Consider the following 26,611-nt stretch of genomic DNA (forward strand, 5'->3'; position numbering starts at 1 on the left):
TGGTTACCTGGCTGGAACTTAGTGGTGCCTGCTACGGTTAGAAACTACAAGGGATAATTTACCCAAAAATGAAAATTCTGTCATCATTTGCTCACCCTCACATTGTTCCAAACCTATATTAGTTTCTTTCTTCTGCTGAATGCAAAATAAGATATTCTAAAGAATGTTGATAACCAAACAGTTGACAGTAGCCACTGACTTCCGTAGTATTTTCTTCCATACTATGTCAATGTCAATGGCTACCGCCAACTGTTTGATTACCAAAATTCTTTAAAATATCTTCTTTTGCGCTCAGTAGATTTGGAACGACTTACATTTATGAAACATCCATATCTAGAGACCACATAGAGGGGTGCAGTTTTGACCTGGACCAATAAGCAACTATCAACATCCTGAACCTTGAACAGCCTAGTAACTGCTTAGAAAACAATGTAGCAACCAACCCCAGCACCCCATCACTACTAATTTTCTTGAGAAAATATTGAGCTGATTTTTAAATATTATAATTCTAGATGCTATTGCTAAAATGTCAAGCAAACACATTTGTCTGTGATGCATACTGTGCGTACAATATAGAGAAAACTTTTGATGTCATTGGATTTTACTGGTCATTAGTGGGCAGGACGTTCTTCTCTTCATACTTTCCTTAGCGGAAAGGTTTGTACAGTATTTCTGTAGAGGGTTTAAAGGATTAGTTCACTTCCAGAATAAAAATTTCCTGCTAATTTATTCACCCCATGTCTATTCTTTCTTCGATCAAAAAGAAATTAGGGTTTTTGAGGAAAAAATTCCATGATTTTTCTCCATATAGTGGACTACAATGGGGATCAATGGGTTGCATGTCCAAATTGCAATTTCAGTGCAGGTTCAAAGGGCTCTACATGATTCCAGCCAAGGAATGAGGGTGTTATTCAGTGAAACAATCTGTCATTTAAAAAAAAAAAAAAAAAAAAAGCATATACTTTTTAACCACAAATGCTCCTCTTGCACTAGTTCGACCTCATGCATTATGTAGTCATGTACGTGTTGACGTAGGTGGAAGTACTGACCCAGTGTTTACACAGTGAATGTGTAAAGAATGTCAAACGCCCTTTACAAAAAAAAGTAAAACAACAATGTCACACAATTTTGAAGTTGGAAGAGAAAATGAGATGGAGTTTCTCACCCTACCCTACCTTTTTGAATCGAAGCACACAGACGAAGAACTAATGACTTTTCCAATGTGCATCACCGATCTAGTGCAAGATGAGCATTTGTGTTTTAAAAAGTATATAATTATTTTATTTATTTTTTTTTTTTTAGAAAATGGCCGATTGTTTCGCTAGATAAGACCCTTATTCCTTGGCTGGGATCGTTTAGAGCCCTTTGAAGCTGCATTAAACCTGCATTTTGGACCTTTAACCCATTGGCCACCACTGAAGTCCACTATATGGATCCTAGAATATTTTCCTAAAAAACCTTAATTTTGTCTTCAACTTAAAGACATGAACATCTTTGATGACAAAGGGGTAAGTAAATTGTCAGGAAATTTTTATTCTGGAAGTGAACTAATTCTTTAAAGGGCACAATGGATATTTATTATTATTATTATTATTATTATTATTATTATTATTATTTAGCTCCTGTCTTATTTCTTTTTAGGCCTGAACATGTAACCTTTTGTAGGTCAGGTAATGAACAAGTAGGCCACTAGAAAACTTTAAGCTGTTATTACCTATTGCATATTTGAAAACATATGGAATATACTGTAAAAATGAATGCTAAATATCAGTTTCCTGTCTTATATTTATTTACTGATATTTCTGAATCCATCTTTCACTTTACTCAGTGTCTTGCCATATTTGCAATACCTCCGGGCAGCTCATACAAGACCAAGTCCTATCTAAATGAATGGGGGAATCCTGAAATCTCAACAACGGCTTGCTGAACTCGGAATTAAATTACATATGTCAAATCAGCAACAAAATCTAAAAACAACCGCCCAATAAATGTTGTGTCTTCTGCTCAAATAAAGTTTAAAAAGCTTATTTTTCAGGCTAGACCAGCCAATGCGCATGCACAGTCATATGCGTGCATTGGCTGATCCAGCATGAGGTTTCTATGGGAACTGGAGCTTCTAATGGCCGCTGCAATGACTTTACCAATCAGTGAAAAATCAGTCCTGCTAACTACAACAGTTCAGCAGGACAATCATCCATCACAAACTCAAAAACTTTTTGCCTAAATTTTTAATTGCATATAACATTTCTGTCCATTTGGATTACACACTTTTAACAAACGTCATGTGAAGCATATTTGTCAGTCATATATAAATGAAACAGGTAATTTTTCTGTTATAGTACTTAGAAATTAAATGAATTTAAATGTAATAACTACACTGACCAAAATTATAAACGCTTTTGTTTTTCCCCCTATTTTTCATGTTTTCAGCTGGGATGTTTTCCTTGCAACATGGGGTCGTGCATTATCATGCTGCAACATGAGGTGATGGTCGTGGATGAATGACACAACAATGGGCCTCAGGATCTCGTCACGGTATCTCTGTGCATTCAAAATGCCATCAATAAAATGCACCTGTGTTCGTTGTCCATAACATTTGATGCCCATACCATAACCCCACCGCCCCCATGGGCCACTCGATCCACAACGTTGACATCAGCAAACCGCTCACCCACACAAGCCCATACACGCTGTCTGCCATCTGCCCTGTACAGTGAAACCCGGGATTCATTCGTGAAGAGAACACCTCTCTAAAGTGCCAGATGCCATCAAATGTGAGCATTTGCCCACCCAAGTCGGTTACGACTACAAACTGCAGTCAGGTCGAGACCCCGATGAGGACGACCAGCATGCAGATAAGCTTCCCTGAGACAGTTTCTGACAGTTCTTCTTTGGTTATGCAAACCGCAGCTGTCTGTGTGGATGGTCTCAGATGATCTTGGAGATGAAGATGATGGATCTGTTTAGACAGATTTGTGAACAGTATTTGAGAGAAATAGGTCTTTTGTGTGCATAGAAACAGTCTTAGATCTTTGAGTTCAGCTCATGAAAGATGGGGGCAAAAACAAAAGTGTTATGTTTATAATTTTGGTCAGTGTAGGTTTATTTAATCATAATCAGTCAATCCAGTTTGCTTAAATCGCATGCATATTAACTAAATATGGCTTGTTCCGCAACTGGCCATATTTTAACCATGTTTATACATTTTAACTAAATATATGTAATTGTTTTCACAATTAAAAGATGTATACTGATTGTAAGTGATTTGTATAATAAGAAAATTGAAAATATAATGAATTAAATAAATTCAAATAGATGATTTTATTAAAATGCAGATATCTTATTTTATGTATGACAGAAAAATATGTGATATGTGATACAAATAAAAAATATTAAAGTTTGTAATCTGTATGGATGGAAATATTAAATGTATTTATCTGATTAATTTAAATCAAATAAATTCATTCTAAATTTAGGACAAGATATTTTTGAATGATGTTTGGTTGAATGCTGGACTGCTGTAGTTGCTTTGATTAGTTAACAAGGGAAGATCATAGTCCTCTTTCACACACACTCATTGATGAACATGCTTGAAATGTTTTTGCTTTTTCCATAAAAGCAATTTTATATTTAGAAATACGTCTGCTGATGACAAAAATGGACCATGCTGTGTTTATTGTGAAATCATTATTTTAAATGTGTGTTGAATAAAATCTGAAATGTTTAAAACATGTTTTATTACTTATTTGAAATATTATTAGATGCTTTATTTCACTGGAATATGTACATTTTTGGCAGTCATTTTAATCTCAAAGATGAACACAGGAAACAATTTCACCAGAACAGAAGAAAATTAACATTAAATATCCATGCAACATCCATAATGTAAGTGGAGATATTACTTTTCCTAAAAATGTCTGAAGTAAGGTTTAAAAATAGATGTGAAAGGATGCAGATGCTTGACTGACATTTTTACTTTAGGCCTATCCTAAATCAAAAATGATGGATCTATTCTTTCCCTTGTAGTCTTCTACTCTAAAACTATACATTTCACATTCTTTCAGCACTCTGCCCTAGATGCCCTCTCATTGCAGTCAGGAATTTCACAGCAGAGCTTCAGATCCAAACCTAGACCTGGACAGTCTCGGCCTGCCTCACATACAAATGTGCAAGCACATTAAACTTGTCTGCTATGCATTGTTTGTAACACTTTTGGCATTATGAATCTGCAATGCACATCCAGTGAACAATAATTGACACATTTTCATATTTACATTTCACACTGCAACAAAAGAAGACACTGTGTGTTGCACCTCTTAGCAACTTGAATGATGCTGACAGGAGGACCTCTAGTGGATATATGAGTGACTGCATCTCAATCAAGTTTTCTGGCATGATAGATGTGTGTGCTATGAATGCATATTAAAAGGAATAGTTCAGTGGAACATATTTTAAGAAATTTACATCACTTGCTCACCAATGGATCCTCTGGGTGCCATCAGAATGAGAGTCCAAAAAGCTGATAAAAACATCACAATAATCCACAAGTAATGGACTCTAATCCATTTAATGTCTTGTGATGCAAAGCTGTGTAAAGAAATTCACTGGTAAGGAGTTTTAACATTTTTAACCATTACTTCTGATCATACCAGTTTATAATCCATAACAAAATTTCCATCCGTTGGTATCCTCTCACATCAAAATACACCAACATAATTGTTTAGAACTGTTTTGGACTGTTTTCGCTTGTAAACAAAGCTTAAATTGTATATATTTTCTTTAGATGACTAGATGACTAAATTACTTTTTCACTGGACAAAGCAATATTATGGATAGAGGACTCATTTTTTATCTGAAAGCAATGGTTTTAACATAAAAACACATTTCTTGCATTTCATTTTTTAACAAGATCTTAATTGATGTTAATGGAATAGAGTCACATCGATTACTTGATGAATTATTGCAATGTTTTTATCAGTTGTGTGAACTCTCATTCTAAAGGCACCTATTCACTGCAGAGGTTCTGTTGGAGAGATAGGGATGTAATGCTCTGGAAAATTACTCCAAATCTGTTCCAATGAAGAATCAAACTCATTTACATTTTTGATTGGCCTGAGGGTGAGTAAATTTTCAGTGAATTGCTGTTTTTAGGTAAACCTTTTCTTTAAAGACGTACAAAGAAAAAGTTAATCAGTCATTAAGCCACCCAGCAACCACCCACAACCCCTTAGCAACTAAATAAAACAGTAAATGTATACACTGTTGGGTAGGTGAGCTTACCTGTATGACGTAATGACATTTGTGACCCTGGACCACAAAACCAGTCAAAAGTAGCACATGTATATTTGTAGCAATAGCCAAAAATACATTTATGGAACAAAATTATAGATTCTTTCTATGGCGTTCCATTTGTGCCAAAAAAGAGGCGACTGCTTTGTGCTTTGTACTACACATTTGTCTTTGTCTACAGTTATTGCCTAATTATTCAGGTAAATCAGTATATGTTGACGTGCATGTTGTCTGTTGACGTCGTCTTAATCTGTCGTCTTTTTCTCTGTTTTTTTTTACTGTTGTCCTAACTGTCATTTTGTTCTGTCGACCTGTTCTGTCATCCTTACTGTCATCCTTACTGTCGTCTTGTTCTGTCGTCCTAACTGTCGTCTTGTTCTGTCGTCCTAACTGTCGTCTTGTTTTGTCGTCCTAACTGTCGTCTTGTTCTGTCGTCCTAACTGTCGTCTTGTTCTGTCGTCCTAACTGTCGTCTTGTTTTGTCGTCCTAACTGTCGTCTTGTTCCGTCGTCTTGTTCTGTCGTCCTAACTGTCGTCTTGTTCTGTCATCCTTACTGTCGTCTTGTTCTGTCATCCTAACTGTCGTCTTGTTCTGTCGTCCTAACTGTCGTCTTGTTCTGTCGTCCTAACTGTCGTCTTGTTCTGTCATCCTTACTGTCGTCTTGTTCTGTCATCCTAACTGTCGTCTTGTTCTGTCGTCCTAACTGTCGTCTTGTTCTGTCGTCTTGTTCTGTCGTCCTAACTGTCGTCTTGTTCTGTCATCCTAACTGTCGTCTTGTTCTGTCGTCCTAACTGTCGTCTTGTTCTGTCATCCTTACTGTCGTCTTGTTCTGTCATCCTAACTGTCGTCTTGTTCTGTCGTCCTAACTGTCGTCTTGTTCCGTCGTCTTGTTCTGTCGTCCTAACTGTCGTCTTGTTCTGTCATCCTTACTGTCGTCTTGTTCTGTCATCCTGTCGTCTTGTTCTGTCGTCCTAACTGTCGTCTTGTTCTGTCGTCTTGTTCTGTCGTCCTAACTGTCGTCTTGTTCTGTCATCCTTACTGTCGTCTTGTTCTGTCGTCCTAACTGTCGTCTTGTTCTGTCGTCCTAACTGTCATCTTGTTCTGTCGTCCTAACTGTCGTCTTGTTCTGTCGTCCTAACTGTCGTCTTGTTCTGTCGTCCTAACTGTCGTCTTGTTCTGTCGTCCTAACTGTCGTCTTGTTCTGTCATCCTTACTGTCGTCTTGTTCTGTCGTCTTGTTCTGTCATCCTTACTGTCGTCTTGTTCTGTCATCCTAACTGTCGTCTTGTTCTGTCATCCTTACTGTCGTCTTGTTCTGTCATCCTAACTGTCGTCTTGTTCTGTCGTTCTGTTCTGTCATCTTATTCTTTCATTCTTACTGTCGTCTTGTTCTGTCATCCTTACTGTCGTCTTGTTCTGTCATCCTAACTGTCGTCTTGTTCTGTCGTCCTGTTCTGTCATCTTATTCTGTCATTCTTACTGTCGTCCTGTTCTGTCATCCTAACTGTCGTCCTGTTCACGGCGGTCAAGTGAGCCGCCATCTGGATTTGCTGCACGTCTATTAGTGGAATTACGGTAAGGAGACAAGAAGCGGCCAAAAAGCTGACGAACATCTATATTTCAGCGGTTAAAATTTAAATGTGCTAGAAAACAGGGAAAAAGTATTTACAAAACGTATATATTGTTCATTATAGAAGATACAATTATATTACTTTCGAATACATTATACTGTAAAGTTTTCTGAAAAAATAAAGTTTGTTAAAATACATTCTAACACTGAATGTTTGCTCCTTTTTTTCTACATGCATTATTAAAATTTCTTATTAAAAGTTTCTTATTACTGTCTTAGAAAACTTTACATTATAATGTACTCGAAAGTAATATAATTGTATCTTCTATAATGAACAATATATACCTTTTGTAAATACTTTTTCCCTGTTTTCTAGCACATTTAAATTTTAACCGCTGAAATATAGATGTTCGTCAGCTTTTTGGCCGCTTCTTGTCTCCTTACCGTAATTCCACTAATAGACGTGCAGCAAATCCAGATGGCGGCTCACTTGACCGCCGTGAACAGGACGACAGTAAGAATGACAGAATAAGACGACAGTAAGGACGACAGAACAGGACGACAGAACAGGACGACAGTAAGAATGACAGAATAAGACGACAGAACAGGACGACAGTAAGAATGACAGAATAAGACAGTAAGGACGACAGAACAAGACGACAGTAAGGATGACAAAACAGTTCGACAGAACAAAATGACAGTTAGGACAACAGTAAAAAAAAACAGAGAAAAAGACGACAGGACGACAGATTAAGACGATGTCAACAGACAACATGCACGTCAACATATACTGATTTACCTGAATAATTAGGCAATAACTGTAGACAAAGACAAATGTGTAGTACAAAGCACAAAGCAGTCGCCTCTTTTTTTGGCACAAATGGAACCCCATATCTTTCAGGCCAAAAATGATTAGGATATTAAGTAAAAAAGTTCCATGAAGATATTTTGTAAATTTCCTACCTTAACTATATCAAAACTTAATTTTTGATTAGTAATATTCATTGCTAAGAACTTAATTTGCACAACTTTAAAGGTGTGTTAAGATTTTAGTTTAGATTTTTTACATCAATGGAATCGCTTTCAGAGTATAAATCTCAATTTCCAAAAATGTACCCTTATGACTGGTATTGTGGTCCAGGGTCACATTTAATGGCCCTGATAACCTCTGTAGTCCAATTTAGCTACTTATTAGTGCCACCAGTAACAGCTTAAAAAAACACAAGGGATATTACTCATGTATTTTTATGGTGTAGAATAAAATGTGAACATATCTTGAGCTTCAGTGAACCACATACCTTGTTTAAAGCATTTAACTAAAAACTCCGACTTCAGGAATATGGAACCGGTAGTGCTAAGATTTTGCTAAGGTTTTGGCCTACAAACATACATCATCCTCCAGGGTTGGGGCCATTCATGAATTGAATTGAGAATGAATGGTAAATTCCAATTCACTTCCTGGAATGGAACTGGAATTGGAATTGCATGCAGCTGACAGGAAATGGAATTGGAATTGAATTGGAATGTCAGGAAACAGAATTGAAATCAAATAAATTCCACTAAATTCCACTTGAGATATGTAGGCCTGAGAGATGCAATCTTAGCGATGCCAAATTTCAGGAAATGATGATAATTCGATGCAATAAAAAGTGAATGAAATACATGAATGAAATACATGAATGAACATGACTCATTTTTTTGTGAGTTGAGAGTTGAGAGTTGAGAGTTGAATGTATAGTACATCCAGAAACGTATCACCACTGTCATTCAATTATTAATTCATAATGTACAGTTCTCATTTTTATTTACTTGCATTTGATCAACTCTATTTCATACATTACTTGCTATTTGTAAAGCATCATAAATAAAGTTCAGATGTATGTCTCTAAATGCAATCACAAATAAATGCTCAGAAACAGCAGTAAACGGAATTCAGTGGAATTTCCCTGAATTGAATTCCGCTTCCTGTAATTTCAATTCCAACTCTGTTTCCTGTCATTTTTGTTGAATTCCAATTCCATTTCCTTCTTTGAATTGTTGAGTTCATTCCTGAATTGACCCCAACCCTGTCATCCTCTATATTCTATATTCTGATTTCAAACCCGATTATTTTATGACTGAAGCCCTCTAGCGGCCGCTTTGGCTCACCGCATCTCAGCGGCGCAGGAAAGGTCTGTGCGTCCTTCATGCGCATCCCTTCAGCATATATGACCCACTTGGAATAACATTTTCTGTTTAATTAATCTAGTGACTTTAACCTCATGATTGCTTCATATGAAGTGCTTCCTCGCGGAGCCGAAAGAAATGTGAAGCATCCTAAAATGATTTTGCTGATCCAGTGAATGCTGAGATCATGATGAGGTCAGTATAGAGGAGGGGTGCAGACGGTCGCCATCAGTGTCTCTCTTTAACAGCGCTCAAGGAGAAAGCCTCTGTTCATCTGCACTTTAACCGTGGAGAATGGCGTTTTCAAATCGACTGTCTTCACCTTTCAGTCCTTTTCTCTGAATGCGGTTGTGTGTGTGTTTGTGGCGTAAGGGAGGGGTCCAGTGGGATGGAGCAGAGTTTCATGCAGTCCGCGATGGCTATGGGTGCACAGTCCAAGAAAGGCTTCTCCAGGAGCATCGCCGTGGAAAGAAAAAACCTCATCACGGTTTGTAGGTGAGTGAGAAGCGTTCAGACGCCACATATGTATGTATGTTGTGATGTTTATGGCCTAACATTACAGCGGAGTCACAAACAGGGATGCGTCCCTGTCCCTGCTTCATTTGTTAATTTAATTCCTTTAGAAAACGTGACAGTTATGTTTAAAGAGGTTCACCATCATCTTAAAGAAATCTGTAGATTGGAGATCCGTTTTATCAGGTCTGTTACCGACATACATCGTAAACACTGAATACGAATTGCTATAGATCTTTGGCTAAGTACTGTTTACTTCGTTATATGAGTTTATAAGATAATTCTTAATTGTTAAGGTTGTTTTATCAAATGTGTGTACACAAAATATTTTTAAAGCCGGTCATTGCACGCAATGTGATTTATCTCCGTTCCCCGGATGATGTCGTTGCTATGACGACAACCTTCCTCCCGCAAGGGCGGCTGGGCTGACGGGGGGGCCGCTGGGAATCTGCTGTGCTGTACAGAGAATAGGGGTCACAATGATTAAAAAATTAAAGTAATACTTGATTATGTTAATAAATGATTGTTTTGGATTTGCTTTATATTATGTTAGTTTTTATGCTAACATTTAAATGACTAATTTGATGCAAATTGTACACATACATGTTTTTACATTGTACTTACATTTAAAAAATACATGCATGTAATTAAAATGTGTAATTTTTTTTTGTAGTTACACATATAGTTACACAATACCACATACACACACTATACAGTCTAAAAAAATGGATTAAATGTTTAACCCAACCTTCAGGGTGGTTTTATTTAGCTCAACTATTGTTTAGAAATTACTATATGGCTGGCTTAAAGTGAACCCAAAATAGGTTGTAAATTAAAAATCAGACATAATTACAAGAGGCATCAGCAATAATCAAAAGGTGAACATTTATTAATAAGCAATTTAAAAAAATAAAATAAAATAATTATTATTTATTCAGCTTACACTCTAAAAAATGCTTGGTTAAAACAAGCCAACTTGGGTTATTTGGCAACCCAGTGCTGGGTAAATATTGGATAGAACATATGCTGGGTTATTTTGACCCAGCTGGTTGGGTTAAATGTTTTTACATGCTGGGTTATTTTATTTAAGTCAACTATTGTTTAAAAATTATTATAATGGTGGTTTAAAATGGACTGGAACTTATAAAAACACACACAGAATTGCTAGAGCCACCAGCAATAATCAAAATATTTTACATTTATTATTAAGCAAGAACACATACAAGACAAATTGAATTTATTTGGGTAAATACAGCATAGTTTACAATATTACATACATTTAAACTTGTTTAACAAGCATTTTAGACATAAAAACATAACATTTAAAAGTAGAATTAGAATTTTAGTGTATTAAACCATTTTCTGTAATCACTTTTTACTGAAATAGTGCTAATTCTCATGCTGGCGTGTCACCAAAATCTGAGCCGGTGAAGGACTGCTGTTCACCGGGTTAACTGCGAACTTCAGACCGTGGCCTTGCGTTTCACTCGTAGTTGAAAGATACTGTGACTGACTTCAAAAACTGCCCATAAACAAATAGTACTTACATTAGGGAACGTATTTTAAGATTAAACTCAATAACAAATAAAATCTGTTTATTTTATGCAAGGCAAGGCAAAAGGCGTTTCCATCCTGCGAAACAACAGCTGCTGACGCAGCTGACTGACATCTCCTCCTTATGTTGCGTTGCGTTGCATAAAATAATACAATTTACAGCACAGTAAATACTTTAGAAATGAAATAAAACTACCCAGCACCTGGGTAAAAAAATATTAAAAATAACCCAATAAAATGACCCAACGGGGTGAACCCAGCATTTTTTGAGTGTATTAATAAATGTTTATTTATTGAACATATTAAAAATGTACATTTCTAGCCTATTTTGGGTTCATTTTAAGCAAGAACTATAGTTATTTTAAAGGGGTCATCGGATGCCCATTTTCCACAAGTTTATATGATTCTTTAGGGTCTTAATGAAAAGTCTATAATATACTTTGGTTAAAAATTCTCAATGGTTGTGTAAAACAACACCCTTTTTACCTTGCCAAAGTCAGCTCTGCAAAAATCATCCCATTCTGGTTGAGGCTGCTTTAAATGTTAATGAGCTCTGCTCGCCCCGCCCCTCTCTTCTCTCTGTGGAGTGACAAGCCTGTTTACTTTAGCCGCATTTAGCCACGTTTAGCCGTTAACTTGCTAACTAGCACATTATTAGGAAAGGCGATCGCAAAGATTCATAAAAAACCCTTATACTCACTTCTGCTGTAAGTGAAGCTGGATCACAAATGATTCCTGCGAACATAGACGGATATATGTAGATCGGGAGGTGCATTCCCTTCACAAACAAAAGTCATCCACTGTGTCTTCAGCAGCTCAGATGTCGGGAGTAAATGACGACCACTATGTTCATTATTACATCCAGCAACACAACACCTCAATCGCTCAATCTGAGATATTCTTGTCTAACTTACATCCCTGCTCCGGCATCGAAACAATGGAGGTTGGACTGTTACAACTGATCTTGGGTAAGACGCTCATGTCAATCAACTATTGTGGGAGCGGCCTCTGTTGGTGTGACACCACACTGACAAGCATCTGAGAATGGCTCGATTTGAAAAAAGGAATATTATTTTTACAGATTAATTAAAAACCACTGCATGGATTTTTATCATTATGGGTAGATTTGTACATACACTGCCAACACACATTGATGTTCAAACAACATGTAAAAGTGAACTTAGCATCCGATGACCCCTTTAAGCAATAGTTGAGTTAAATAAAACTACCCAGAAGGATGGGTTAAACATGACTCCACCGCTGGGTCAAAACAACCTCATCGCTGGGTTTGTCCATATTTCACCCAGCATTTTTTAGAATGTACAGTATGCTCTTTTTCAACATAAGTACATGGTAGTTAAGGCACCCAATATAAAGTATTACCAAGGTTTTTCCGTCTAGCTGCTGGCTGTCATCTCATACTCTGCCTATTGTACTGCTGTGGAGGGCTGTACTGAAAGAGTCATTGTTGTGATCTGAACATTTGATGGTGAAGTCACTGCTGGTTTTGGCATAGGCAGGAATAACACATTGCTCCATGTACGACTATGCCATATTATGCGTTAAATTGAATTATATTTTGTGTAGTTGTGGAAACGCTGACAGAATACAGGAAACGCTGACAGAATACAGGAAATATTATTAGTTAAATGTTTAGAATTCACTTGCCTAGACACTGGAGTAGGCTCCAGCATCGCAATGACCGTACAGAGGATAAGAAAACGATTTTTTTAGTTTTTAACCCTTTAACTGTCACCCCCATTTTTGAACATAGACATGAAAGTGCACTATCCAAACTTTAATTGTTATAATTCATGAACAAATACATTTTCTAATATGATTTTGAAGTACCATTTACATTACTGATGGTAATGAAATGTCAGATTTTAAAATGGGTTTCAAAGGATGAATTTTGAGGTTTAATACTTTCAGTTGATATATAATTTATGATAATTTCTAAAACATGATAGGGAAAAGCCAACAACAACAAAAAAATCGTTTGGTGATGAAGGTCAGAACTCCTGTTATGATGTAGATATGATAATACATAATTACATAATTTGTAACAAAAAAACAGTGATAGAGTCTTAGACATTTCCAACGATATATAGTTTGTCATGATTACAATAGGATTTAATTGTAATATAGTGAAGTAAATTTAAACTGAGTGGACGGGTGAGAGTTAAAAAGTTAAACAAAGAAATAAATGAATAGAGGTAATTGGAATTAAAAGAACCATCATGCTTATAAAGAAGTAGAAATACAAATTACAAATTATTTGTAATTTTAACAATTACATATTTAGGTTAAATAACTCTGAGTGGAATGGTCTATGAAATTGATTCCCCCTATTTACCTCATTTTTTTTCTAATACTAGGTGCTTCATAATCTAGGATAAATGCAAGGTACTACCTTTCAAAAGGGTGATACATTATTTAACCCAGATTTGATTCTAAAAATCTCCATTTAATATTCATAGCAAGAAAGCAGGTGACATAAAAAGCAGGTCCTACAAAACATTTTGAAGAGAATTATTATTATGTTAACAACATGACAAAATAATATTGTGTTGTACATGCAGTGGAACTTATACATAATATTATGTACAGCAAGGTATGTCACTCAGTTGGAAGCAGTTATAAGTGACCTTTCTTTGGATAAAGTAAGTACAGTAAGTAGAAAATGGTTTAGTCATTTATCAGAAAGATTCATTTAGTGCATTGATCCAGACAGTTCAGCGGAACACACTCATCATATCATCATTGGCTATTACCTCACTATCGCTTCCTGCAACAGGCTTTTGATGAGTAGAGAGTATTTCAAAGATTTTGTATCTTATTCTTGTATTTGAAATTGTTTTTGTTAAATATACAATGTATTAGTATTGACAAATATAAATAAATTATTTTTGATGTAATAATGGTAAAGCAGTACCTATAGGTTACTTTGTGAAAACAATCTTTTTTTAATTATCCCTTGTGAAAAGGAAGTGCACTTAATTGTATTGACTGTGCGCTTGCAGATAATATCATAATAATACTGTAAATGGCCACTTAAATGTACTTAAAGAGAGTATGTTTTCATGATCATGTTTTTGGTGCACTTTTAAATAGTTCACTTTGTAATGTCAAATTAAAAGTTTTAATTTTATAAATGATGTTTTGATAATTTTTTATGGTTTAAAGTACATTTATTGTCATGTGTTGACTAACATACTAAAGCACATGCATGATGTTATTATATGTAATGTGTAAAATAATGTTATTTTATAGTGCATTTAAAGTTAATGTATTTTAAATGTACTAAATGCAACTTCATCATTACAAATATGTAATTACAAATATATTTAAATACATGACAGTCCAAGTTTCATAAAAATGACAGTAAACACAACATTACACTTTCCATTTCAAAGACAATAATACATAATACAAAATAAAAAATAATACAGAAATACATTGTATGGGTCAAAATGATCAATTTTTCTTTTATGCCAAAAATCATTAGGATATTAAGTAAAGATCTTGTTCCATGAATATATTTTGTAAATTTCCTACTGTAAATATATCAAAACGTAATTTTTGATTAGTAATATGCATTGCTAAGAACTGCATTTGGACAACTTTAAAGGCGATTTTGTCATTATTTAGATTTTTTGCACCCTCAGATTCCATATTTTTAAATAGTTGTATCTTGACCAAATATTGTTCTATCCTAACATACCACACATCAATGGAAAGCTTATTTATTCAACTTTCAGATGATGTATAAATCTTAATTTACAAAAAAAATTGACCCTTATGCCTGGTTTTGTGGTCCAAGGTCCAAATATTCAGTTCGCTCTTAAGTATATACTCTTTCTGAAAGTGTGCTAAAGTGTACTTCTTTTACACTTGGGATTTCAATCACAGTCCACAATACAGACAGCACACAGTTACACTTAATGTAATAAGACAGACAATTTCTTGGATACAGATGAAATCCAGAAAAACATGTAGAGAAGAAACCCAGATGGTATCAGTGGTGTACTTTAGGTCTTAAACCAGATCATTTCCATATTGACGTACATTGTATTGTTTGTGTGGCAGGTTTTCTGTGAAGACACTCCTAGAGAAGTACACAGCAGAGCCTATTGATGACTCGTCTGAGGAGTTCATTAACTTCGCTGCTATTTTGGAACACATCCTCAGCCACCGCTTTAAAGGTAGGAACGTGTATATGACCAGTATATTTACACTAGCATTACATCTGAACTTTATGAGAACATTAAGGACATATTGAAACCAGTGGTGTAAATGAAGGTGATTTCTCACCTCATGTCTTTTGCAGGCTCTGGAAGCTGGTTTGATGGTCAGCGCAGTTTTTGGGATTTCATCCGTCTGGCTTGCAGTAAAGTGCCCAATAACTGCATAAGCAGCATCGAGAACATGGAGAACATCAACTCCTCGCGAGCAAAGGTGGGTACACAAATCTCTGTATTTAAAATAGTTGCAGTAAAATGGGCAAATACCATGTTCATTCATGTGTTAAGTTTTATATACAAACAAAAAAATCCATGGTGCTTTTTTGTGCCACATGGTAAGATAGATGTACACTGAAGTACATTAAGTAAGGTTCGTACTTAAAGGGATAATTCACTCAAAAATGAAAATGCTGTCTTCATTTACGTTGTTCCAAATCTGTATGACTTTCTTTTTTTCTGTGGAACATAAAAGGACATATTTTGAGAAATGTCTCAATTTTGTCCATATAATGGAAGTCGGCATTACAAAAACTGTTAGGTTACAAACGTTCTTCAAAATATCTTTTTTAAAATTTAATATCTTTTTTGTTTCACAGAAGAAAGAAAGTCATTAGAATGACATGGAGGTGAATAAATAATGACAGAACTATTTTTGGATGAAATATTCTATTTATTCTTGATGTTTTGAGATCAAAGAGCATTATGTACATACAAAACAATGTAACTTGGAGAACTCAAACTATTCTGTTATTTACTGAAATAACGCTAAAAAACTGTTGCAGTCAGTTATGAAATTAGAAAAAAGAGATAGTCATGAAATACTAAAATATGAGTGTTTTTACACACCAACATTATAAGTGGACTATGTAAAGTAATTAAATAGGGTACTATTTTATACATTGCTATATTTCATGTGACTGTATACATAATGTCTTTTTACAAAACAAACGTTCTTACAAAAATATCACAGAATACTATTACAGAAAAGTACAGGGGCACTTTTAGTTTTTTAGTTAATTGTAACTTTTTAAGGTTTTTTCAAAAAAATATTTTTTTGGAATGTTTTACTCTCATTTACAGTTGTGACCCTGGACCACAAAACCAGTCATAAGATCAAGGCCAAAAATACATTGTATGGGACAAATTTATAGATGTTTCTTTTATTTCAAAAATCATTAGGATATTAAATAAAGATTACGTTCCATGAAGATATTTTGTAAATTTCCTACTGTAAATATATCAAAACTTAATTTTTGATTAGTAATATGCATTGCTAAGAACTTCATTTGGACAACTTTTTAGACTTAGATTTTTTTGCGCCCTCAGAATAGTTGTGTCTCGGTCAAATATCACCATATCCTAACAAACCATACATCAGTGAAAGCTTATTTATTCTGCTTTCAGATGATGTATAAATCTCAATTTCAAAAAACTGACCCTTATGGCTGGTTTTGTGGTCCAGGGTCATAATTAATCGACTTAATGTTTCTGCAGTATATGCGTATAGATGTTTGATATGTTTTGTATGATAAAGCTTGCCTTGATTTGTGATTTATCCATGTCCTTAGGGCAGAGCATGGCTACGGGTTGCACTGATGGAGAAACGGCTGTCTGAATACATCGCCACAGCTTTGCGAGACAGCCGCACCACCAGGTCAGACTGAAAGAGAAAAAGTCAATATTAATCAATTCATCAATATGACCCTTTTATGCAGTCACATCCAGGCGTCAGTGCACATATCCAGTTTAAACATAACAATGTAGACAGCCATTATGAATGTTACACTATCGAACACATAAAATGGTGTATCTATAATGTGATTGTGTGTTTGTATTGCGTGTCTACAGGAGGTTCTTCGATGAAGGTGCAATAATGTTGCGAGAAGAAGCAACTGTTTTGACCGGAATGCTCATCGGACTTGGAGCGATTGACTTCAGGTAAGAGAACGAAAAAAAGAAAAAAGGAACTTCATAAATGATTGATTCGGAATGTTTTACATTTTTTTTATTTAGAAAATGATAGATTGTTTTGCCATTATTTCTTGGCTGGGATCATATAGAGCCCTTTGAATCTGCACTGAAACTGAGCTGCAATGTTATGCAATGTAATCAATGTTGTGTAATTCTTGCTGTTCTGTGTTTGTTGCCAGTTTCTGTTTGAAAGGGGAGGCTCTCGATGGGAAGTCTGAGGCTGTTATTGACTACACTCCATATCTGAAATTCACACAAAGGTAAAGAAAATTTATTTCCTACAGTACAACACGATTTCATACAGGGAATGGTGTACGAGAGGTGTTTAGATTTTATTTATTATCTCTATATCTAGGGCTGCACGACTAATCAAATTTTAATTATACACTAGCAGTAAAAAGCTTTTGAACAGTAAGATTTGTAATGATTTTAATGATTTTTAATGATTTTTAATTTATTTGATCCAAAGTACAGCAAAACCTTAAAATTTTGAAATATTTTTACTATTTAAAATAGCTGTTTTCTATTTGAATATATTTTAAAATGTAATTTATTCCTGTGATCAAAACTGAATTTTTAGCATCATTACTCCAGTCACATGATCCTTCAGAAATCATTGTAATATTCTGATTTGCTGTTTATTATTATTATGCTGAAAACAGCTGAATAGAATTTTTTCAGGTTTCTTTGATGAATAGAAAGTTTGGAAGAACAGCGTTTACCTGAAATAGAAATGTTTGTAACATTCTAAATGTATTTATCATCACTTTTAATCAGCTTAAAGCACCCTTGCTAAATAAAAGTATCAATTTCTATCATTTTAATAATTTATATATATATATATGTATAATGTTACAAAAGCTTTCTATTTCAGATAAATGCTGATCTTTGGATCTTTCTATTCATCAAAGAATCCTAAAAAATATAGTCAACTGTTTTAAATATTTATGATAATAATAATAATAATGTTTCTTGAACAGCAAATTAGCATATTATAATGATTTCTGAAGGATCATGTGATACTGAAGACTGGAGTAATGATGCTGAAAATTTAGCTTTGATCACAGGAATAAATTACATTTTAAGATATATTCAAATAGAAAAGAGTTATTTTAAATAGTAAAATATTTCACAATATTGCTGCTTTTTGCTGTATTTTCAATCAAATAAATGCAGACTGGTGAGCAAAAAAAAAGCAAAAAAAAAATTCTTTAAAAAACATTACAAATCTTACTGTTCGAAAACTTCTGACTGGTAGTTTATTTTTATTATTCTTTCAGTTTATTATCACTGGAAATATTGTCCCACTGGTTATTTATTCTGAAAACGTTGTTTTTATTTGACATTTCCGTTAACTCGTGTTGCATGCCTCCACGTGCTTGGGGTTGCCAGATATTATGAGTTTAAATCCCCTAATTTCACTTAAAAGGACAAACTCTCTGTCTAGTGTTTTACTTAATATTCCCATTCATTTTTGAGAGATCTCTTACAGTTTTACCATTTTTTATAATGTAGAGAGTGTGCTAATGTATTTGATAAATAATAAATCAGGACAGATGAGGTAAAATAAACCCTTGTGTATTATTTGACAATCCCTGGATTTGTGCTTTAGGTGAAAGTGCAATAATTCTGATGCTAAAGAAATATCTCAAAATAAAACAATAGTGATTAATAATTGCCTCATGAGTTGTTTTGACCTTTTCATTAAAAAGAACTTGTAATTAATTTTTGATTTTTCTGTTAATCAGCCAGGCAGACACAGTTAATTGTTAGTGGTGTTATTTTCACTATAGTCAAGTATTGGCCAATTATTAATGTTTATCAATAATTATATCAATGTATAGTCTGGTAATCTGGTTATCATAAAATAAACTCTGGATGAACAGGGGGATGAAGCAGCCTGATCTCATGGCAATTCATACATGAGGTGGCTAATTCGTATGAATTCGTACAACCTTACTCTAACTTACTATGAAAAGAGAGACCATGGAGTTATATGAGACAGCAGAAACCAGTACTTGCATGTTGATGTGAACAATTTCTAATATGCAGACTCATTACTATGGAAAAATATTTGACTGCTCAATGCTTCTCAAATTGACCAAAATCAGGTATTCTGCTGTTCTGTTGCCATAGCAATGAGATGTTGTGTTGTGTGTGGTTCAGTTATGATTATCTTAGTGACGATGAGGACGGTCAGAGTGTGGACAGCAGTAACAGTGATGACAGTGTTGACCATCCGTACATCCCTCTGGTCACCGATGAGGAGAGCTGGAGGAACAAGTGCCGCAAGATGGAGCAGAGGTTCAAGATCGTTAATGCACAAAAGGTTAGACACACACAACAAAACAAGATTCCCTATAGTGCATGAATAACACTCAAATTAATATGTCATGTGCTGAAGTGTGTGGGTTTGTATTATTTGTGTTTAGGGGTACCTTGAGGAGCTGGTAAGGCTGCGCGAATCTCAGCTGAAGAATGTGGAGATGGAGAACAAGAAACTAACAGCTGGACTAGAAGAACTGCAGCTGCAGAGCCAGAAAGAGAAGAGAGAACTAGAGAGCATCATACTGGAGCTGCAGGAACAGTTGTGAGTGAAACATAGACACACACACACACACACATTACTGATTTTAATAGCGGTTGCTGAAATAGATCTGTCATGACAGCAACAGTTACTCACAATTTATTTAAATCGCCTTTGAATAAACGCATGCTGTTCACTTTCACTTTTGATTTCGCGATCACGCACACTCTGTATAAAGGGAGCACATCTTACGATATAACACTGTGTCCTACTACGCAACGGCGCGTCACGTGATTAAAGGAGTTTTTGTCCTAAATAGCCGCAACGACGACACACAGAATTTCTTTTTTAGAAACGGTTTCTATTTCTGCGATCTCCCAGCTGGAACAACAACACAAACTATGACAGAATCTCAGGATCTGATTATGTGCTTTATTCACAAACTAAGACTCTTTAATTGTGCTATTTTACAATCGATCAGAGGTGGGATTAAGTCACTGTTTTGCAAGTCACTAGTAAGTCTCGATTCAAGGCCCGAGTCAAGACAGACAAGTCCCAAGTCAAGACGGGCAAGTCCAAGTTGTTTTATTAGTGTCTCTGTATTAATTACTACAGTTAATTTAATATCAATAATAGTCTATAGTAAGTATAATTATAAAGATAATTATAATGTTATAATAATAATTAGTGGTGTTTCATTGAGGAATGAATCATGGTTTGTAAAGAAATGTAGGCCTAAGTGAATAAATAATTTATTTTAAGTCCCCTGTTTCATTTGTTAATGATTCAGTGATTTTAATGAATTAAAATTCAATTATTTAACCTTTTAACTGTCACTGTCCCCTTAGTGGGACGGCCTAAGTTTACTTCACCATATTACAAAGAAATCCTAATCTAATCATGACAAACTATATATCATTGGAAAGGTCTAAGACTAAGTCCCAAATAGATATTTTACCACTGTTTTGTGTTAAAAATTATGTAGGAAAAGTAATAGATTAATTTATGACAAGAGTGCACCTCAAAAATCACGCTTTAGATGTCATAAGAAATTACATATCAACTGAAAACTTAAAATCTCAAAATTCATCCTTTGAAAGCCATTTTGAAATCAGACATTGCATTACCATAGAAACTTTACATAAAAATCGTATTACAAAATGTTTTCGTTCATGACTTATAAAAATTTAAGTTCGGATTAAGTTCGGTGCATTTTCACGTCTATGTTCAAAAATCAGAGTGGCAGTTAAAGGGTTAATAACCTGCTAATACGTAGTACAGACGCTCATTAATCGCCACCTACTGATGTAACATTAGGTCTACAGAAAAAGACATAGCTTTATTGACATGACTGACGGGTATCATTTATATTATTTACAAAATATTTATAAGTCCTAAACTGATATGTTGATACAGAACGTTAATTACTGAGCAAAGAGATACATGTAATGTTGCGGAAAAGTAAATATATAAGAATAGTTATAATCAGTGGTGTAGTGGAGATGATTGCTCCTGATGCGCCCGCTCCGTCTCCCTCAACCCAGATGCTGTCTGTTCATACCCTGTTGGGGGAGGCGCAAGTCAAGTCCAAGTCAAGTCTCGAGTCATTGTTATCAAAGTCTAAGTCAAGTCGCAAGTTTTCCTTTATTATGTCAAGTCACAAATCCTCAAAATTGATTCGAGTCCACATCTCTGCAATCAATATTTAGTAAATGTAAGTTAAAGTGTTGCCTATGTAACCAGTTAAAACATAAAGTGGCGATGAGGTCTTAAAATGTCTTAAAATGTCTTAAAACTCCATTCCTGTATATACTCTAGAGTAACACCTCACTACCAGTTACAAAAGACAGGCAATTCTAGTTGCATTGTTCATCTTTCTTAATTTCTTTAATTATCCTTTGACTATGTTCTGGTCCGCCATCTAGTGGCAAAATTTTTTTTGGCCTGATTCCAAACTTACATGCCGACCTCTGACCAATGTTTTGGCGAAACATTTTACTTCTTCCATTTTCAGTCATTCAAGATGTATCAGCACTGTCAGATTCAAAAACATGTACAGTCAAAATAAATATAAAAAAAAACATGTATGAACACATTGAGCATTCATATTAATGAATGAAGGAATAGATATTTTCAAACTGATTTCATCTTCACTTACCTTTATCTATTATATTAACTTTTTTTTCGGTGAAAAAAATTCAGTAAAACTTTATTGTAAGGACCAATTATCACTATTAACTAGCATATTGGCTGTTTATTAGAACTTACATATTAATGCCTTATTCTGCATGATCAGATTTTAGATCCTTTAATCCTACCCCATACCTAAACTTAACAACTACCTTACTAACTATTAATAAGCAGCAAATTAGGCAAAGTCGTGGTTAATAGTTAGTTAATAGTGAGAATTTGTTCCTAAACTAAAGTGTGAGCAAAATTTCTTTACTGTTTATGTGACTGTATACATTTCATAATTGTGTCATAAAATATATATATACTATAAATCTCACCAGAGCCTTGCTGAACTCAGAATAAATACAGTATAGAAAGAACACTTTCAGAATGACAGAAGAATTTGATATTTCCTGATTTTTTTAAATTATAAATATCAGATCATGTTAACTAAAAACATAGTTCATTTTAAAGATTTCCTTTTAGGTATTATAATATTAAGCTTAATGCATATGTTTATCTGTGTGACGTATTGATTTATGGTCTGAGGACAGGCAGTTGAAGGTGTTGTGATGATGCAATGTCATAATTGTAATAAAATATATATTAGAGTAAATATCCACAAAAAAATCTAAATGAACTTTTCAAGTCTGCCAAAACTACTTTATATTAATTAAATCTTGTAGAAATAGCTCTTTGAAGTGACTTTTTAGCATTTCTAGTGATCATCTCTGATTCATTTCAATGTGTTGCGTTGACATCAACAGAGAAAGACTAGCATGTTTAAAATTTTTTTCCATCGTACACAACAAGTTCCGTCACATCTGTGACACTGGCAACATCTGTGACACTGGCAACAGAGTGAAAAAAAAAATGTGTAGTCTGACCAGGGCTTTACTAAGTCCATAATATGTTTTTGTCTTCAACTGTATCGCAGGACAAGTCTGATTCCAGGCGAATCACATCCACTCTCTAAAGATTTGTCAATCCCTCTTGTTAACCAATGGCCATCTCTCCAAAACTACAACAACCAGGAGGACAGGAAACTGTACCACAGGTGATTAGAGGCTCTCTTTCATGTAGGCCAACAGCTTACTCAAAATCCCAGTCATTAGCCAACGAACTTGAGTATTTCTTCTTTCAACTTGAAAATTCAATGGCAAATATACTTATGCTGTTGCTGTGGGTCTGTTGTTGTCTTTCAGGGGTAGTTTCCCCAGCCCGGAGCCACATATAAGCCTAAACACAGATTCTCAGAGGACGGAAAGAAAACAGAATGGAAAAACCTGGTGCACAGCAGGTACACCTTAAAATACACCTACAGCGAGCTTAATGTGGTACTGTAGCTTTGGTTTGACTTAACTGTCTAGTTCAAGCTGGTTTTGGTGGTTGATCAACTGAGCTGCTATGTGTAAGGTGGTTAAGCAGGTTTTGAAGCATGGTAGCTAGTTTGTTGCTGGACCAAGATGGTATACCAGTACAGCCGTATGCCCAAAAGTCTAACGTTGACAGACTTTTGACTATCAGCATGAGGTGTGGTCCTCTTAATAGCTTATTCTGGCACGAACTACCCACTTAGACAGGAGGAGACTCAAAGACCATATTGTGTTTACATACTGTTTGGTGCCACGTTTATATGGAATGGTGGATGATACAGCATATTGGCTATATAGACTAGTTACCCATCATGGTAGTCCAACCTAAACCTGCTTTGACAAGCCAGTACCTGCTAGACATCAGCTACTAGAAACTAGCTACTTGAGTTTATTTTCTCAGTGGAACATAGATATTATTTTTAAATGAACATATTTTGAGAAATGTCACAATAAGGTTTTTATCCATATAATGGACGTCACTGGTAACCAAAATACAGTTGAGGTCAAAAGTTTACAACCCCCTTTCATGATCTGCAAAATGTTAATAAGAGGGATCGTACAAAATACATGTTATTGTTTATTTAGTACTGACCTGAATAAGATATTTCACATAAAAGATGTTTACATATAGTCCAAAAGAGAAAATAATAGTTGAATTTATAAAAATGACCCGGTTCAAAAGTTTACATCCCCTTGATTCTTAATTCTGTGTTGCTACCTGAATGATCCACAGATGTGTTTTTGTTTAATGATAGTCCCTTGTTTGTCCTGAACAGTTAAACTGTCTGCTGTTCTTTAGAAAAATCTTTCAGGTCCCACAAATTGTTTGGTTTTCCAGCATTTTTGTGTGTTTGAACCCTTTCCAACAATGACTGTATGATTTTGAGATCCTCTTTTTTACACTGAGCACAACTGAGAGACTCATGCGCAACTATTACAGAAAGTTCAAACGTTCACTGATGCACCAGAAGGAAAAAACATGCATTAAGAGTCAGAGGGTGAAAACTTTTGAACAGAATGAAGATGTTGCCTAAATATCATATTTTTTTCATTTAGTACTGCCTTTTAGAGGATACAGAAGATAATTACATGTTTCTCAGAAGACAAAATAAGTAAAATTTAGGCTTATCTTAAAATTTAAAAAAAAAAAAGAAAAGATGGACCTAAATTAATTTTTCAACTATTCAACTATATTTATCTTGTGGACTATATGTATACATCTTTATGTGAAATATCTTTTTCAGGTCAGTACTAGATAAATAATAAATAATGCATTTTGTATGATCCCTCTTATTTTGGTAAAATAATTAACATTTTGCAGATTCTGAAAGAGGGATGTAAACTTTTGACCTCAACTGTAATTTGTAAATGCTATTTGGGGTGTTTAGTGACAATCCATATTTCTTCCATTTCCATTTCAGAAAAAGACTACACTCCCTCTATGTTAGGTCTGTGTGGTTCTCTGTCCTCTTTACCCAGCTGTAAGTCCCTGCCAAGCCTGAGGTCGACAGAGTGCCTGGTGAACATCAGCGCAGAGCCCAGTCCTGCTCTAACCCCCAGCTAGGGACCACCAAATGAGACCAGTGCACAAGCAGAGAGAAAACGTACTGTCAGCTAAGACATCCAAAGATACTATGGCTCAGCTACAGCCTGTGTAACTCCTGTTACCCTAATTCTCACAAAAGTATCATTTGCAAGATGATAGCGAGACCTCTGTAGTTATGACGAGAGATATTTTCTCACAGATTTATCCTGTTAGAGCTTTTCAGATGAGTGTATCTCTGAATGTCTTTGCTGTTCAGTTCAGCAAACTGTGGACTATGCACTGACTGACTTGAGACCTGAAAACAGTTTTCACTACAACTTCATGTGTCAAAGCCCAACACAGCTTTCCCACATTCTGTTGCCCTTTAAAATCTCTTATGGGAACATACATACTTACAAAACACATACAAACAATACCACACAGACACCTACAGCCTGAAATTAACCATGAACGATGTGTGAAAGAAAGAATATTATAGTTACAAATTAGTATTTTGACATTATCATCACTTTTTTTAGTTCTCACATTTCAACCATCTAAACATCCCTCCTCTGCCAAACAACTTGCAAGAACTAAGAAGATGAACAAAAAGATGTGTATGTCTTTACAATCTACTGTACAATTACAGTGGTAATAAAATGAAAGACATTTCTGGAAAGCTGCCTTATTCCTCTTTTCTTGCCTCTTAAAGTAAGTCTGAAGATGGGATCGCTCTGCACATGATGGCAGTATACTATTGCTAAATGACTGACAGTGATTGAAGTAAACAAATGGACCAGTATATATCTGCATACTGTTGTATTGTACTGTATGTTTGACATCTATTTGGCATCTGTTGTTGCATCATTACAGTATGTCTCCAATGTGTGGACCACTGTCGTTTTTTGGTATATTAGTGGCAGATTTGCATTGATTTTAATCGCATTGGCGTCATATAAAACTGATAAGCTAGATTTCCCCCCTCCATTGTCAGTGTAATTGAAAGTCTGTTTGTTTGAGAATGTGTGTATGTGTTGTGTTAGACAGCTGTTCACCCTCGATTAACATTAAATAAATTCGTTTTTTATTCATTGCACATTATTTCGTTGGTTAAAAAGCCATTGGAAACTATGCTGTTTGTCACTTAAAATCGCAATAAAACTGCCTTTTTTGTCCTAATGTTTTTTGTTGAGTCATAGTTGTTCACTCTGTCTTTATTGTTTGTCGCTTCTGTTCCACTGGGTGCCCCTCTCTAAATGTATTTTCTGAAACAAGTGCCATTTTTAGAGTGTTTGTGGGTGTCCTGTATGTACTGTATACTGTAGTTTATGGGTGTAGACACTGATGGTAAGATAGGAGACAGATATACACACAGTGAAAAACAAAATTACAAAACAACCTATAATTTCCTGCTTAGTCCTATTTAAAGTTATCCTAGCAGGAGTATAAGGGCAGTTTTTAAGCATATTTCATCAATTAATTATATTCTGAAACAGTATAAAAAACTTGAAAAGAACTGATCAAAATTAGAAAACACTTACAGATACCTCCAAGTTATCAGTGTTAATCTGGCACTTGATGCTAATTTCCTTAATTATATGACAAAGCCTGTTTAACTGGTGTGATGGGTGTGGCATTCCATGAACGCACAAAGAAGATGATGAATTCAAACCGTCTTTAATAAATCCACAAAAGGGTAAATTCA

General features: G+C 34.9%; 1 protein-coding gene across 1 annotated transcript; it reads left to right on the forward strand.

Annotated features, from left to right (window-relative positions):
* Window positions 1–8,991: 8,991 nt before the first annotated feature.
* rundc3ab (RUN domain containing 3Ab) lies at window positions 8,992–26,079 on the forward strand. The gene is made up of 12 exons (XM_051124931.1): window positions 8,992–9,219; window positions 9,397–9,519; window positions 15,181–15,296; window positions 15,422–15,549; window positions 16,904–16,989; window positions 17,184–17,273; window positions 17,486–17,566; window positions 19,473–19,635; window positions 19,739–19,896; window positions 22,943–23,062; window positions 23,211–23,305; window positions 24,803–26,079. Exons 1-12 carry the CDS (start codon window positions 9,212–9,214, stop codon window positions 24,943–24,945), a joined length of 1,311 nt encoding a protein of 436 aa, XP_050980888.1. The 5' UTR covers window positions 8,992–9,211; the 3' UTR covers window positions 24,946–26,079.
* Window positions 26,080–26,611: the final 532 nt, after the last annotated feature.

Source organism: Labeo rohita, chromosome 12 (assembly GCF_022985175.1).
Source record: "Labeo rohita strain BAU-BD-2019 chromosome 12, IGBB_LRoh.1.0, whole genome shotgun sequence".
NCBI classification, from domain to species: domain Eukaryota; kingdom Metazoa; phylum Chordata; class Actinopteri; order Cypriniformes; family Cyprinidae; genus Labeo; species Labeo rohita.

Excerpts from the sequence above, each read along its gene's own strand:
- rundc3ab (XM_051124931.1), top strand. Across the intron at positions 15,297-15,421 it reads CCTCAGCCACCGCTTTAAAG|GCTCTGGAAGCTGGTTTGAT; the intron begins GTAGGAACGTGT and ends TGTCTTTTGCAG. Across the intron at positions 19,636-19,738 it reads AGATCGTTAATGCACAAAAG|GGGTACCTTGAGGAGCTGGT; the intron begins GTTAGACACACA and ends ATTTGTGTTTAG.